This window comes from Beta vulgaris, chromosome 9 (assembly GCF_026745355.1).
Source record: "Beta vulgaris subsp. vulgaris cultivar EL10 chromosome 9, EL10.2, whole genome shotgun sequence".
NCBI classification, from domain to species: domain Eukaryota; kingdom Viridiplantae; phylum Streptophyta; class Magnoliopsida; order Caryophyllales; family Amaranthaceae; genus Beta; species Beta vulgaris.
This window is the reverse complement of record NC_079210.1, coordinates 43847625-43862218: the sequence shown is the minus strand read 5'-3', so window position 1 is coordinate 43862218 and position 14594 is coordinate 43847625. Positions and strand designations below refer to the sequence as shown.

Here is a 14594-nt window from a genome sequence, read left to right as displayed (position 1 = left end):
TATTCAGATAGGGGTAGGTTTTACAATTGAGCATTAAGATGATAAATAGAATGACCAGATTGGCAATAATGAAAGTAAAAAAGAAATATTCCCAACACCAATCAAACAAGGGATTGGCAAATTACAAGTATTTTATTTGTATTACCATTAATCCTATCCAACCTTTAAAACATTCATTCCCATGTATCAATTAGCTTTTAGATATAAATAAGGATTATATTGAAAATATGAGTAGCAGGTATTAGAGTTGAGAATGAGTATAAGACAAGACAAATCAACACGAATAAGGAATTGACAAATGATAATAATTATTTGATTTTACTATTATCAATCCTCAATTCCTATTCATCGTTTAATCTACAAACTTTCTTTCCTATGAATCAATTACGAGGGTAGGGGTAGAAAAGCGTTTATTAATATTATATAAATAACATAAAAATTGAACATAAGACCCATATATAGTCTAAATTTTCATTTAATTGATTTTGACTTTTTCTTTTCACAGCTCCAGCCATGGAGTGAGTGACCACTCTTGTTAAACTAAACAAATTTTATATACCCCCATCAAAATAAATCCTGTTTTAGCTACTTAATTGTCTTGGTTCCCCATCATTGTTTTTCTCAAAAAAATGATAACAACAAAATAAAAAGAAGCTCTTCTAGTCCTTGAGGCTGCATCTCACTTGCACAGCCAAGGTTTTTGATGATACTCCTGCACACTTCTTGTTGTCTTTATCCAAGAGTTTCCTATCAACTGGAATTGTGCATCTTTCTTTTCCCAAACAATGCTGCTCAAAATAAGACAAGAGTTAGGATTTATTACCGTTGCATACATTGGTATATTCACATCACCCGTCACAAAATAGTTTGAACACTTATTGGATTATGTTAAAGATAAATGGTTGAGAAATCTATCTCTATGTTAGTAAAATAAGTCATGCGATATGACATTACAAAATACTAGTATTTACTAGATATATATAATGGAAAAATAGATGTGACATATAACAAGTCCAAAAGAATTGTCAGAAATAATAAAATTTGGTTGTACAACACCAAAATATAAAAGGGAGTATTCAAATAGAAAAATCATAAATATTCTATACGTGAAATAAGAGAGAAGTGGACTCTATATCATGTGATGTTACGAAAATTACCCCCAAACTCATGTTTCAAACTATATCACAATATGATATATCATATGAAAATATAGTCTCCAAAGTATTTGAACATAAAATTTGGTTATTACCTGTTCAACAATGTTTTGGGTTAGCGGAGAGGAGCAGTTTCCAAGGAGGAAGTAACCACAAACACCGTTAGGATTACCAAAGCTAGCAAACTCAACACGACTAATGACCTTATTTTTAGGACACTCGAGCGATGCCTTGGGTCTTAAGTCATCAATTGCAGCTAAGAATTCCCCTTCATCCCTCTTCCATGACATCACGCTGGGAGGCATGTCTTCCCCTACGTAGCTGCATATGATGTCGCGGTTTACTGTTTCAATCTGAACGGTGTCTATGTTCCCACCTGACTCATCGAAGATCACCAACAAGTTGTCCTTGGCCTTAAGGAATGCTCTTGGAATGTGATACCTTTTCAAAATGTATTCGAGTACAGTAAGTATATTTCAGAACGGAGGGAGTACTTTTGTTTATTCGTAGTTGCAACTAGTGATCGTTTTTACTTACTCTTTCTGAGAAGGCTCCTTCTTTACACTAAGGAAGCTAGACCAGTATCGCCCTATGCTTTTTCCGTTCACCCAAACCATTCCTTTCGTCATGTTTTCCATCCTTATAGCTAGGGGTTCATCTCCCTCTGGTGCATCAAAGTACGCCTGAAACACAGATGCCAATTAGCTTAAGTGGTAATAGTGTACTTAAGTGAAACTTACTAAACCAAAATGTAATTAGTCATACTCTAATTTCCAACAATTGGGGTGTAATTGAAGTATTACCTTATACCAAGTGAGGAGTTCCCCTGCTCCTTCTGCTGGAGTCCATTTCGCCTTCTTTGCTCCTTCCTCGGTGAAGTATTGAAGTTTCTCTCCTTCCATACCAATCTGCATTTAATCAGTACAGTTTTCAGGCCCTTAATTTTTCATTCATCAATTTACAACTAGGTTTTATGCATCATTTGTTCTGATGTATCCACTAAGATTATACTTCGTCTGTTTTATATTAGTTGCAATACTTGACCTTCACCGTCTCTAATGTAGTACTTTGAGTCTTTGACATCTATATGAATTAATTAGATTATTGCAACTAATATGGAACGGAGGAGATAATGAAGACCATCAGATGATGTTTGTACCTTGTGATGCCACCCATTGAATGACAGATCAAGATTTCCGGTACCCAAACTTAGGAGTCCCAGATTTTTGAGCCCTGTCCATCTTTTCTCCATATTGCTTCCGCTATCCTTTATATCAATGCAGTAAATTATTCTCATTAGTTTCTTCTTCATTTTGCTAACATTAGTTTGATATACTAGTGTTTTACTATGTAGTAGTGCAAATAGATAACTAGCATGATTATGCTATAATCTATATACTAATTCTTACTTGATCTTTACCAAACTGAAATGATTTCGACATGATAAACTTACTCATCAAAACTGTTTTCTTTTGATCGAAATAAAATCTCATATAAAAGGCTTGTTCATACCGGCATTCCAACCACAGTGCTCAAGATTGTTATGTTGTTGACACCTTCCTTCAATCTTACGGGTGCCTGGAAAGTGAAACCTGGATCTCTGTGGATTCCATGTTTGGTTCCTTAAAATAGGAAGATGCTAGACATTGTCACCAAAGAGTGTTCTTTTTCTTAATCAAGGAAGAAACATTATCTGCAAGAAAGTTTAAGAAATCTTACCTACAAATTCTCCATTAACAAAGGCATGTACGGCGTGCCCCAGATGCTTTTCCCATAAGACTGGTTGAAATGATTTTCTTAAAGGCAAGTCGACATTGTCCAATTCTATCCTGGAAATACAAAAATTTGTAAATCAACTGGTCTCTTATCAAACGATCTGACTAAACATATTTGATCAGTCTCCTAATCTTTATACGTATTCTGAATAACAAACTTTCTAGCAAATAATCACCTGATCTGACTATCTAATACAAGAATTCGCTACAACTAAATATAGTAGGATGTTTGATCTATAACATTACCTAGTAGTGTACCATAGATAGTCACTTTTGTCTTCACCAAAATGAAACTGCTCCTGTGGATCCCTTGCGTAGCGATCAAACTTAGTTGGTATGTGCTCATGAGTCTTCTCCCATTTCAGACCCTTGTGAGCCTTTTCAGACCTAACAAATTCTCTTGCACTATGTTGACTTACAATCTGTTGATCAAGTTAATTTAAAAAGCCAAGAGTTTGCATTAGTGTTATCATTAAAGTATACATGATTGATTATGTTTAGTGTAATACTAAATGTTCAAAAGGTTCAATAAAGAACTTACATAATCTGTATTAAAGACGACAGTCCTGCAATCTGGCAAGATGCTGATGGATTTGGGTGGGAGAGTATGCTCTATTCCTCTGAATTTCACAGTTCCTGATGAATGAGTTTTGTTGTTCCATAGAAAAGCTGCACAAAGCTTTCCTTTTGTGTAGTAACGTGCCTGATGTTTGCATATTTCAAGAGCAATTAAGCTAGTTAGTTAGCCAATAACTACGGTATACAGTACATAGTTTACTACAATTATCCTAATGATCTGTTTCATAGTTTACAAATTCTCATTTCTACTCATGCTGTAGTGAAACTAGCTAGTAATAAATGATAATGAAAATCTAGGAGTTGCAATACCTTAGATTTGTTGAAATGAGAAGTTTGTTAGTTCTAACAACAGTCAACAGCATTACACAAATACATTACCAAGAATGTCATGTATTACCTCCAAATCTGGACCGAATTTTTCGACACCATATCTGCCTGCAAGAATAGCCTTCTTGCTTAGAGCTAAAGAGCGGTGCAAATCTCTCAAATGTCCCCATTTAGGCTCCCTTTTCAAACCTAATCAAGCATAATGATTCATGATCAATTTTCATCTTTGTTTTTGTGTGTGCATATTATGGTTTAATAGTTTGTAGTATTATTTAGCTCCAGGAGAGGATTTATGAGGGTTATTTTACCATATTCATCAAGTGGAGCTTCGTCATAGTAGCGAGTGGTACTGAAGGCTGCAGCGGTTCTTTCATAGTTTGTACCACCATAATACTGCGTCAACCGACAATTCATATTAGATGGTAGTATAAAGAAAAAAGAATGTTCGAATTTTCTAATATTGTACTCCCTCTATCTCAAAATTATCTTCCTTTTAGATAATACTAGCATTTTTGACACGCGATGCGTGCATGCATAGATTTTAGCATTTATTTTGGGCACGCGTAGGAATTTAAAAAGATGATATCATTTTCTTATGCTTAATCACAATTTTATGCGCAACATAATGTGAAATAAAAAATGTTGTTTTTGAATTGACATGTTTTTACATGTAAAATCGTAGATTTTGAACTACTGTGTTCTTTAAAACAAAATTATAGTGAACTTAATATGTTTAAGGGGTAGATTGCTAATGTTTTAATTAGAACTAATTATCACTCCCTTACCATTCCTTATATGATAGAAATTGTAAATAGTAGGCAATAAGCAATATTTTATGAGTGCATAAGTTTGATATTCTGTAAAATAATATGCGGTGAAAATGTAATGTTATTATTATCAATATTTGGTAACCATTTTAGAATTGAAGATTCTCATTTTATCAATGATCTTGAAACTTTTTTGTGTAAAGCTTTTCAATCAAATTCAATTTTTTTACTTGTGTCTAAATTAGGTAATTATTTGTTTTAATCTTAGCTTGTTTAATATGAAAATAGCTTCTATCTTCTTTCTTTCCTAATATTTTCTTTTTTTTAAGGGCATTTTTATATTTTCAAAAGAGGACACCATGCCTCCCCCTTCACTTATATAATAGAGATATACTGTCTTTTATTGAAAAATACTAGGGTATGTGGGTTAAAATCAGTGGCGTGGCTATGTTGCGGCCTAATAGGGCCATGGACCCTGCAGGCCTCAACATAGTTTTGAAGAAAACCAATGGTAATCAATGGTTGAATCTTGTTTTATTGGTAAACTGACCCCCTTTACAATTATGTTTAGACTTCGTTGTTAAACTCTCTCCCTCCACAACCAAGTCTGGCTTCGCCGCTAGTTAAATGGTTTTCGAAAAGGTCAACTAGTTAGGAAGATACATATGAAACGAAGAAAATACTGTATTTGCCTTTTTGCTCATTACTCCTTCTGTTTTTTTTTTATCTTTCTCACTTAGAATCTTGACACTATTCATGCATAGAGAGAATCTTCTCAAATGTTCTCAATTTATAAGAAAAAACATAATCATGTGGGGTCTTGTTTGATTCATCTCAATTAGTACTTTATTAATATTCAATCGTTATAATTTTTACTACTCCCTCCGTCCCATAATATAAGTCCTCATTCTATTTTTACGCGGGAATTAAGGTAAAGTGGAATCTTGTTTTATTTTGGATAAAACTATTTATTTTTATTGGGAAACACTTACATTATTATATCTTTGTAACAAAAAATAAAAACTGAACATTAATGTTGCATGGTTTAATGTGTAGAGGAGTTTAATAGGGTAGAAGATTCCAATTTGTCATTAATTATAGTACATTGGAAGCTGAAATTATGAGGGCATTTTGAGAATAAAATTACTTTCATGAGGGTATTTTGGGCATAATTATTAATTGAAAATAGAAATAGGACTTATAATTTGGGACACCTTATAAGGAAACAGGACTTATATTATGGGACGGAGGGAGTAATATATAATGGAAGATATTTAAGTTTTAAAACGTATATTGGAAGACGCGCACAGAAAAGTAGGAATGAAAAAAAAAAACAGAGGGAGTACTTAGTTAATTATATACCATGTAATAGTTCGTATGACTTCCATTCTTTGAGAACCAACGTGCCACACCAAAGGCGGTATCCTCCGCTGCCCTTTGAGAAGGTACATCTCCGAAAACTCTAAATCTGAATAGTTACATAAACAAACAAAATGTGAAAAATGTATACACGTCATGTGTCATCTCTGTAAAGTAAAATTAGCTTGAAACCAGATTTGAACCCGTAAGCTCTTGCTATTATACATGACACGATTACCATCTCAACCAAATTTTAATCATGCTTTAAGTGTCCACATTATTATATTTGTATTTTTTAAATATTGAGTTTTCCTTAATATATTTGAATAGGAATGGAAAAAAAATGTATATCAAGTTCGGAAATACAATACCAGTGTAGAATCAGAGTAATACATCAGTAGGTGCAAATTATTATTTTTTTGTTTATTTTATTAGTGGGTGCAAATGGTCAAGATTTTAGATTTATAGTTTAAGATTTCATTTTTCTTTTAAAAAATTAATCTTTGAATAGGGTCAAATAACCCAATACCTATTTGAAGTATATCTTTAAAGCATCAGATTTTAAGGTCTTCTATTACTAATACACACATAAATGATTTTATAGTCCAATATGTCTACTAAAAACTATGGAAAAACAAGGGTAAAAAAACAGGAGAATATCTTAATTAGTTTTATTAGTAGTAAGAACTACTTACTGTGCAGTCCAGTTTTCAGTCCATAAAGAAGGCTTGTTAGGTGCATTTGGACCTGAAAAGGTATCTCCACAATGTCTACCATTGCAAGCATTGATCTGTACCAAGAAGGGGAAAAATGAGCAAAATTGAATCAACCGAACACTCTTTATTATCACCTTAATCAATTACAAACTTTAAGTTTTAAGGAAAAAAAAAAAGCTCCAATAGTATTTTTTCCGTTCAATTTAACTAGCATCTTCCTAACAACATTCTTCCTCGGTTTTAGCAACATCATGATTTAAATGGTTTTATCACAAACATAAAATTTCTCAATTATAATTCGGATTTCATTTTTTTTTCTTACGTTATATAAAGATGGCTACTTTTTTCCAGTAATTTAATGAAAAGAAATCTATCTATAACTTTTTTGGATAAAAATAACTTCTATTGTCTCGATTGATCTGATAATAGTGAGAGAATGTCAGCTATGATGGTGGTCGCATTTGGTCGTTTTATACTGACTAGACGGTCGCTATATAAATCATGAGCTATTGTAAACCATTAATCAAACTATATAAGTCTTAGCTTATCATTAGCTTATTCGCCCTAAACTAAACTTGTACTTCTATCTACTCATGTTTTTTTTTTCTTCTAAATAAGTAATCAATTAACATGAGATAGGAAGGACAAAGCCTAAGTTGGTGATTACACTTTAACTATATTTTCTCATTCCATATAATGGTTACTTTCCCAAAAGGGTATAACAAGAACATATTTAAAGAAAAAAACAAAATTACCACTTCGCCAGGGGCATCTTTTTGCTTGCACATGAGCCATGGCACACCAGTTTTCTGTCCAACAGCCATATCTGCAGCCCAGCGGATATATCTCTCCGCAGCACCGAATCTATAGGCCTCTCTAATAGTATCATACTCATTCTCCACCTAATCAAGGAATAAACTGTTACAAGTGCTAATTCTTCAACTAATAATATTCATATATGATCATTAAATTGTTATCTAGCTAATTATAGCTAGATGTTTAATTTGTTCACCTGAGATAGGATAATAGGACCTCCTTGTGAGGAAAATAACTCGTTTTCCTTCATTAAGCTTATGATCTTGGTGACCCATCTCTCCATATGTGCCTAGATATCATATTTGTAAGCACCCCAAAATTCGATATCGAAAATTTCTTTGGAGTAATGTATTGTAATTGAGATCATTATATTTACCTTAAACACTGAATTATCTGTTCGGTATGCAATGTTAAGCTCCTTTCTTAGCCAAAATGGGTATCCTCTGCAACATGGCTATAATCATTAATTATTTCAATTTTGCTAATTTTTGTTAATGATCTTCAAGGATTTTTTTAGGGTGGGGAGTTGATAATAGGCCATACATGTTGAAAACATAAATACTCCCTCCGTCCCATAATATAATGCTTACTTCATTTTTGGTGGGTCAAACTTTAAAATCTTTGATCGAATATTCTCATTTGTATATATAAAAAAACATATTTTCGTAGGATCTTGTTAGCTTCGTCTCGATGTGTAGTTTCATAATATCAAATTTTTATATTTTTTTATTAATACGGAATTGAAGATATTAAAGGTCAAAATTACACCTTGAAGACCGTATAAAAAAGAAACAAGCACTATATTATGGGACGGAGGGAGTAGTTAGGAACAATAGATAAAGTAATACAAGAATTCTTCCTAAGAATTGTTCCCATAATTCCATTAAAAGAGAATTTTCCTCATTCTAAAAGATGTGGAAGGTAACATTGTCATGCATGTTATGGTATAATAGCAACGAAGAACTTATGGTAGAATATATAGAGATATAAGGTGTTGTATTTTCATTACCCATTGTTCCATTCAGCTTGAACGAATGGTCCGACCCTAAGGGTCACCCACATGCCTTTCTCACCAATAAGTTTGATGAATCTAACAATATCGTTCTGACCAGTGAAATTATACTGCAATAGCGAGGAGTTTGAAACATTGCTTATTAATTGGTTTGACGTATGTTATTCAAATGAATTAATATCTGAAACCAAATTGTGTTTACCTGGCCCTTAACAGGTTCATGCACGTTCCAAAACACGTAGGTTTGGATCACATTAAGGCCTCCTTCTTTGCACTTGTCCAGTATATTCTCCCATTCCTGTTTCACCAAGAATCCGATCATGCATGTTTTTCATGAATTAGCATACGAATTTAACAACATATATATTAGATAACATTTTATGTAAAAGGATAGAATAGTCTGTAACTCGTCATAGGCCTGTATAAATATTATATATATTGAATGTCAGGGTTAACCTACTCAAGGTGTATGAGTTTTCTTTTGTACCTCGACGGGAACACGAGGGTAATGGACTGAACCGGAGTAGAGGAGCTCTCTATTGCCATTAATCACCAAGGACCGCGAATCGTAGGTAACATCACTGAATCTTTTCACTTCCTTACATTGCACGGGGATGAAGAAAACAAGGGCTAATATAAGCATATATCTATGATATTCCTCCATATTTTTTCCTTAGAAAAAAGGGGATGGAGGATGAAATTTTGGCAATAATTGTGAGTGGTCACTCTTCCCTCGACAGGAAGAGGATACCCCTGGGCTTGAGCAAAAAAGAAATTTTGTTTTACTACAACCCAAGGGGTGTATGTATATATATATACACACACAAACCAATGATTGCTATGAAAATGGGAATAGCCTTAGAAAAATAACCCCAAAAAAAGCAAAGAAATGGATGGTTAATTCCTAACATAGGACATATGATTGATTATTACCTGGTTTAGCTCTATTGAGTCCTCTTTATTCTCTCAAAAGTGTTTGGTTAGCTGTTTAAGAGGGAAAACTGTAAATTATATGCTTATACACATGTGGCAATTTCTTTTAGAAGCCTTTTATAACTCATATTCTTTCATTGATGATCGTATGTGCCGTTTGGTCAATCAATTTGTAGATATAAAGCTCCAATTTTGAGATATTTGCACTTTCTAATGTAAGTAAATCTCTAAAAAACGCTTACCTCCCTTCCCTCCAAGGCCTAGGTTTTTTAGATATTATATATTCCAATTTTTATGGGCTATATTTCTTATTTGATGTTGCTACAAGAGATCCTATATATATAATTCCTTTTTTTTTTTGAAGTTGATTCTTTTAGTCTGAAATAGAGGTGCTTATCGAACGAGTTAGTCACGAGCTGATCTATGGTCTACTCAACTCGTGAGATATGAAAGTACCGATCATAGCTATTTCTATAGAATTTGAAACTCTTTAGCTCGATTCGACTCATTAAGGTTCTGAGTCGAGCTCGAGTTGCTCGTGAGCAAATATATGTATTGATTAGCTCTCCTAAATTATTCGCAATAAGTTTTTCCTTTATTTTTATTAATCTATTACCTTATATTTTTTAATGTTAATATCATTTCAAGTAACTTACAAATATTTAGCTTAATATACATTTTATCCTAAAAATAGTTGACATTTGAAATATTGTGATGTATATCATGATTAAGAATTTATTGATCAGTAGAATTTATTAAGCAGCTTACAAGCTTATGAATTCGAGTTAATATATTGAGTTGAGTTCAACTTCGAGTCGAGCCAACTCGAATTGAGTATTAACCAAGTTGTGATTAAGTCGAGTTTGAATTGCTCGCAATTCAAGAGCTGCTCAACTTTATTAGCACGAGTACCCCTAGTCTAAAATATTATTTTGTATGAATATTTCCCAAATTATGAAATTTATTTTTTTATAAATTGTACTATATTATATTTTGGGAAATTCCACTTGGTACCACCGTACATTGGGCTTTTCCATTTGGTAGCTATTTTTTTTTGGATTCTATATGGTACCACTGTAGTTTGGACTTATTCTCTACCGTAATATTATGTTAAAAAAAACATTAATATGGGGTTTAAATAGGGTTGTGGATTTGTCTAATTTTGCGTAATTAAGATTTTGGGAGTCATTTTTGTCCTTAACAATTAAATTTAAGGTCCAATTTGGTAAAGAAAATAAGTAGGCATTTCCTGAGACATAAAATGTGGTATAGTCATTTTCTCTAATTTCAACTTCAATCTTGACCCATAAGAGCCAAAATGACTTCCAAACCTTAGTTGAATTATTCTCGATGCACAAGGCACGTAGACGAGACAAATTACTAACTTTATTCAACCCAAAACTAATGTTTTATTTAACGGATTGCTATGGTAGAGAATAAGTCTAAACTACAATGACACCATATAGAATCCAAAAATATTTTGGGTACCAAATGGAAAAGTCCAAATTACAGTGGTATCATATGAAATTTCCCTTATATTTTTGTTGGATCAATTTGCTTCTAACTCTACCAAATCTGCACAAAAAATAAATAACTATATAAAATCTGTAATTCACCATACATGCTAGGAGAACAGTTAAAAAGAATGAGCTAGCGTCGATTTGATCAAAGGAACGCTACTTACTTTAACAGCATATACTATCATTATTAATATCATCCATATACACATCAAGTAGCCCAATGGTAGTTTAACAGAGGTAAACAAGTAAATTTGCCTCTTTTAAAAATTGATTGACTTGGTTTTAAATTGGCTTATGACTTGTGTGTTTAACGACTAATATAATTAATATTAGGATAGAATATGTGACCAACCATTTTTTCAGAAAAAAAACTGATTGAAATTTTTTCGTTCTTTAATTTCAGCAGAGGCTCAGATAAAATCACAATTCACATCACTACTGTCACTCAACCATGCAACCGTTTCTGCTCCCCCTTGCAACCTTGCTCATCCCTTCTCTCTTGTTGTCTTATGATGTGGATTCAAAGGCGTTTGAACAAGAGGAACCAATTATCTTGGTGTTGGATACTATGAGGTTCAACTTGTTTGCTTCTAAACGAGAATTTCTCACTTATGTTACTTGGGCAGATTCGAGTGGACATGAGGAGTGAAGGAACATGTGTTTAGAAGACATTCATAGACCTGTTAGGAATGCTAGTTGGCGTGTGTAAGCATGCCTAGTTGAGTTCTATAAGGACTCTTTATATCTTTATTGCTTTATGTTTTATATTTCAAGTTGTATTAGGAGTATGACTTAGGGACTTGTCCTAAGCATAGTAGGAGTTTGTTTTTCTTTCCTATATATATAGATATAGGTTGTGTTCGTTTCATTCATAATATAGACAAATTTTATTTCGTGAGTTTTATGCTTGTATGTGAGTTAATTGCTTACAAACCATTAACATCATTTCAGGAGTGTTTTGAAGTTAGTGCTTGATTAATTAGACCAGGAGTGACTTAATTGAATCAAAACCCTATTTGATAGTTCAAGAGTGTTCGATCAAGTAGCTCTATCCTTTTGTTCGAGTTTGTTCGAATGTGTTCATCAAATATTCAACCAAGAAACCATCAAGAAGACAAGAACCAATCTTTCTTTCAAGATTTTTGAGATTTTGAAAACTTCATTAAAATGTGGAATCACATCCACATCATCTTACACCACCGTTGCATTGCAAGGCCACCAACTGGCCACCATCTGGCCACCATCCATCAGATCACCATGTGCCATGGTGAATTTTGGTGGGCATTATCTATTTAGAAGTTAGTTTTTGACAAATTGTATTGTTAAGGGAGTAATTGCACAAAAATGACAATATTCAATGATCCGTCACGAAAGTCTCATCATATTAAGGGAGCAGTGCTTCAACATTGTATGTTATGTGACTATTAATGTAAATTAATTTTTAATACTCCTTTTGTTCCAGAGTAATCCTATTACTTTTCATTTACTTTTGCCTCATAATACTACTAGTTGCATATGCACGCGACGCATGCGTCGACAATCTTATATAGTTATACAAATGGACATGTTTTTTTTATTTAAAATTATTTTGATAGTGATGTAAATTATTGAGGTTCTTTTGTAGATATTATTATATTTTTAAATAAAAGGTGAATGATTTTTAACTACTCAATACCGTCACTGTAAAATTTGGTCGATAATTTAATAATTTTCTTTTTTATAGATGTTACCACTTCTTCATTTATATAGTACTCTCTTTGTTCTCTAGTAATCCTTGAACTTTTCTTCTTAATTTGTATCTTCATACTATTTAAACTCTTAGTATGGGAACGATCATTCAGTTTAAAGTAGAGATGGCCAACAGTGCGGGCCAATCCAGCCCACCTCGTGGGCCATGTGGATGGGGCTTGTAAAAAGCCATGTCTAGCCCAGTTTGAACCGTGAAATTGGTGGGTGGGTCGTGGGCCTGATTTCTTGAGTTCAGCCCACTAAAGCCTGCTACTAAAACCGCCCAGCTCGGACCACGAAACCGGTCCAGCCCAACCCATGAACAGGACCTCACCAATTCAAGTTATTATTGAACCAAATTGTATATATTTTAATCAAATTGCATATATTTTAATCAAATTGCATATATTATAATTCAATCAAATTTTAAAATAATGAAATTATTCATTAATTCTAATAATTCTATATATTTTTATTCATTTTAAAGATTTTATATAACAATAATGAATAATTTCAATGATTAAATAATTTTGAAAAAAAAAAATCTCATGCCGGCCCACCAGCCCGGTCCAGCCCACTAGACCCACGCACCGTCAGAACCGCTTCACGAACCGTGAAAACCAGTAACAAACCGGTGTGGGCCAAGATTTTTCAGCCCGCGGACCAACCCACCCAACCCATGAATTTCATGGTCCGGTCCTGGGCCGTGAAATCTCAGTCTAGCGCACTAAGGCCCACGATCCGGCCCGCCCAACCCGCACCAGTGGCCATCACTAGTTTAAAGCAAATTCTTTCCACTATCCTACACTCCCATCTCATTCTTTTTTTTTTTGGGGGGGGGGGAACACTCTGATCTCATTCTCATAAAAATATACCTAAGATATCTTCTATCATATCTATTATTTATAAATTAAATTAGAATATATTCTGCTATAACTTATTGCCCGTCTTTAAAAATTTAACATGCCAAGTTTAGATGCTAGTGTTTAAAATCTATACTAATATATTAAGAGGCGTTTTTAAACAAGGAATAGTGCCATGTGGCGCGCTCCCTAAGGGCATTTTACTCTCTGTAATCCACATATAGGGCTTGATCCCCTAACCTCAAGTTTATATACTAAAATTTTAACTACTAAACCAAATGAAATTTAGTGTTTTATTTTAAAGTATAATATTAATAAATGATAATTTTCCTTACATACGGAGCATAGTCCGGACCTAATAACTAGTTATTGCTAAGGCCTTTTCTTCCCTCTCTCATTTCAGCTTCCCTTTACTAACTCTTTTCATGCATAAATAATTGTCATCTATTACCCATTTTCTTATATAAGTCCCAACTATGGATTATTCCCTACAGGTCCCAAGTTTACCATCTTGTGATTTTTATAAGTCATGAATTACTTATAAACGTTTTAAAAGGTAAGATTTTAAAACGTTGGCCCCATCTTATATGTCTTTGTCACTTGCTGAAAGTGTTCGAAGATGGTAAACATTTAAAAATCTTACCTTCTAAACTGGTTATAAGTAATTCGGGACTTATGAAAATCACCTGATAGTAAACTTGGGACCTATAGGAAATAATCTATACTTAATTGAGACTTATAGAAGAAAATAGGTAATAGTTGACCCTCTCTTGTGAATTTTTCCTATTAATAAATGATAGTTTTCCTTACTCGCGGAGCATAGCCGGCCTTTTCTTCCCTCTCTCATTTCAGGTTCCCTTTACTAATTCTTTCCATGCACAAATAATTTGTTATTTGCATCAAAACAAACAAAAAATTTTGCTAATTCAGGAACTTAATTTTAATTTGGCATACTCCCGAAGAACAATACACCTAAAATGTTATTAGGGGCAAAGGGGGAGAAAGAATAAGTCAAACACCTTTTATTAGATCAATAACTTGTTTG

At 33.2% G+C, this 14594-nt stretch overlaps 1 protein-coding gene across 1 annotated transcript; it reads right to left on the bottom strand.

The window, feature by feature from the left end:
- Positions 1-411: 411 nt before the first annotated feature.
- Positions 412-9255, bottom strand: LOC104903929 (beta-galactosidase 13). Its single transcript, XM_010692071.3, has 19 exons — positions 8993-9255; positions 8708-8803; positions 8503-8615; positions 7870-7936; positions 7690-7782; positions 7433-7579; positions 6657-6751; positions 5965-6070; positions 4144-4228; positions 3906-4024; positions 3471-3632; positions 3176-3351; positions 2874-2983; positions 2667-2776; positions 2314-2421; positions 1958-2062; positions 1692-1837; positions 1250-1595; positions 412-788 (listed from the first exon to the last, which is right to left on the bottom strand). The coding sequence occupies exons 1-19, from the start codon at positions 9167-9169 to the stop codon at positions 660-662; spliced, it is 2490 nt and encodes an 829-aa protein (XP_010690373.1). The 5' UTR covers positions 9170-9255; the 3' UTR covers positions 412-659.
- Positions 9256-14594: the final 5339 nt, after the last annotated feature.

Bases quoted from the DNA above. Each gene is read 5' to 3' on its own strand.
- LOC104903929 (XM_010692071.3), bottom strand. From the start codon at position 9,169: ATGGAGGAATATCATAGATATATGCTTATATTAGCCCTTGTTTTCTTC. The intron at 8,616-8,707 runs GTAAACACAATT...TCGCTATTGCAG, and splicing joins ATGAACCTGTTAAGGGCCAG to TATAATTTCACTGGTCAGAA. The intron at 3,633-3,905 runs GTAATACATGAC...TGCAAACATCAG, and splicing joins AATTCGGTCCAGATTTGGAG to GCACGTTACTACACAAAAGG.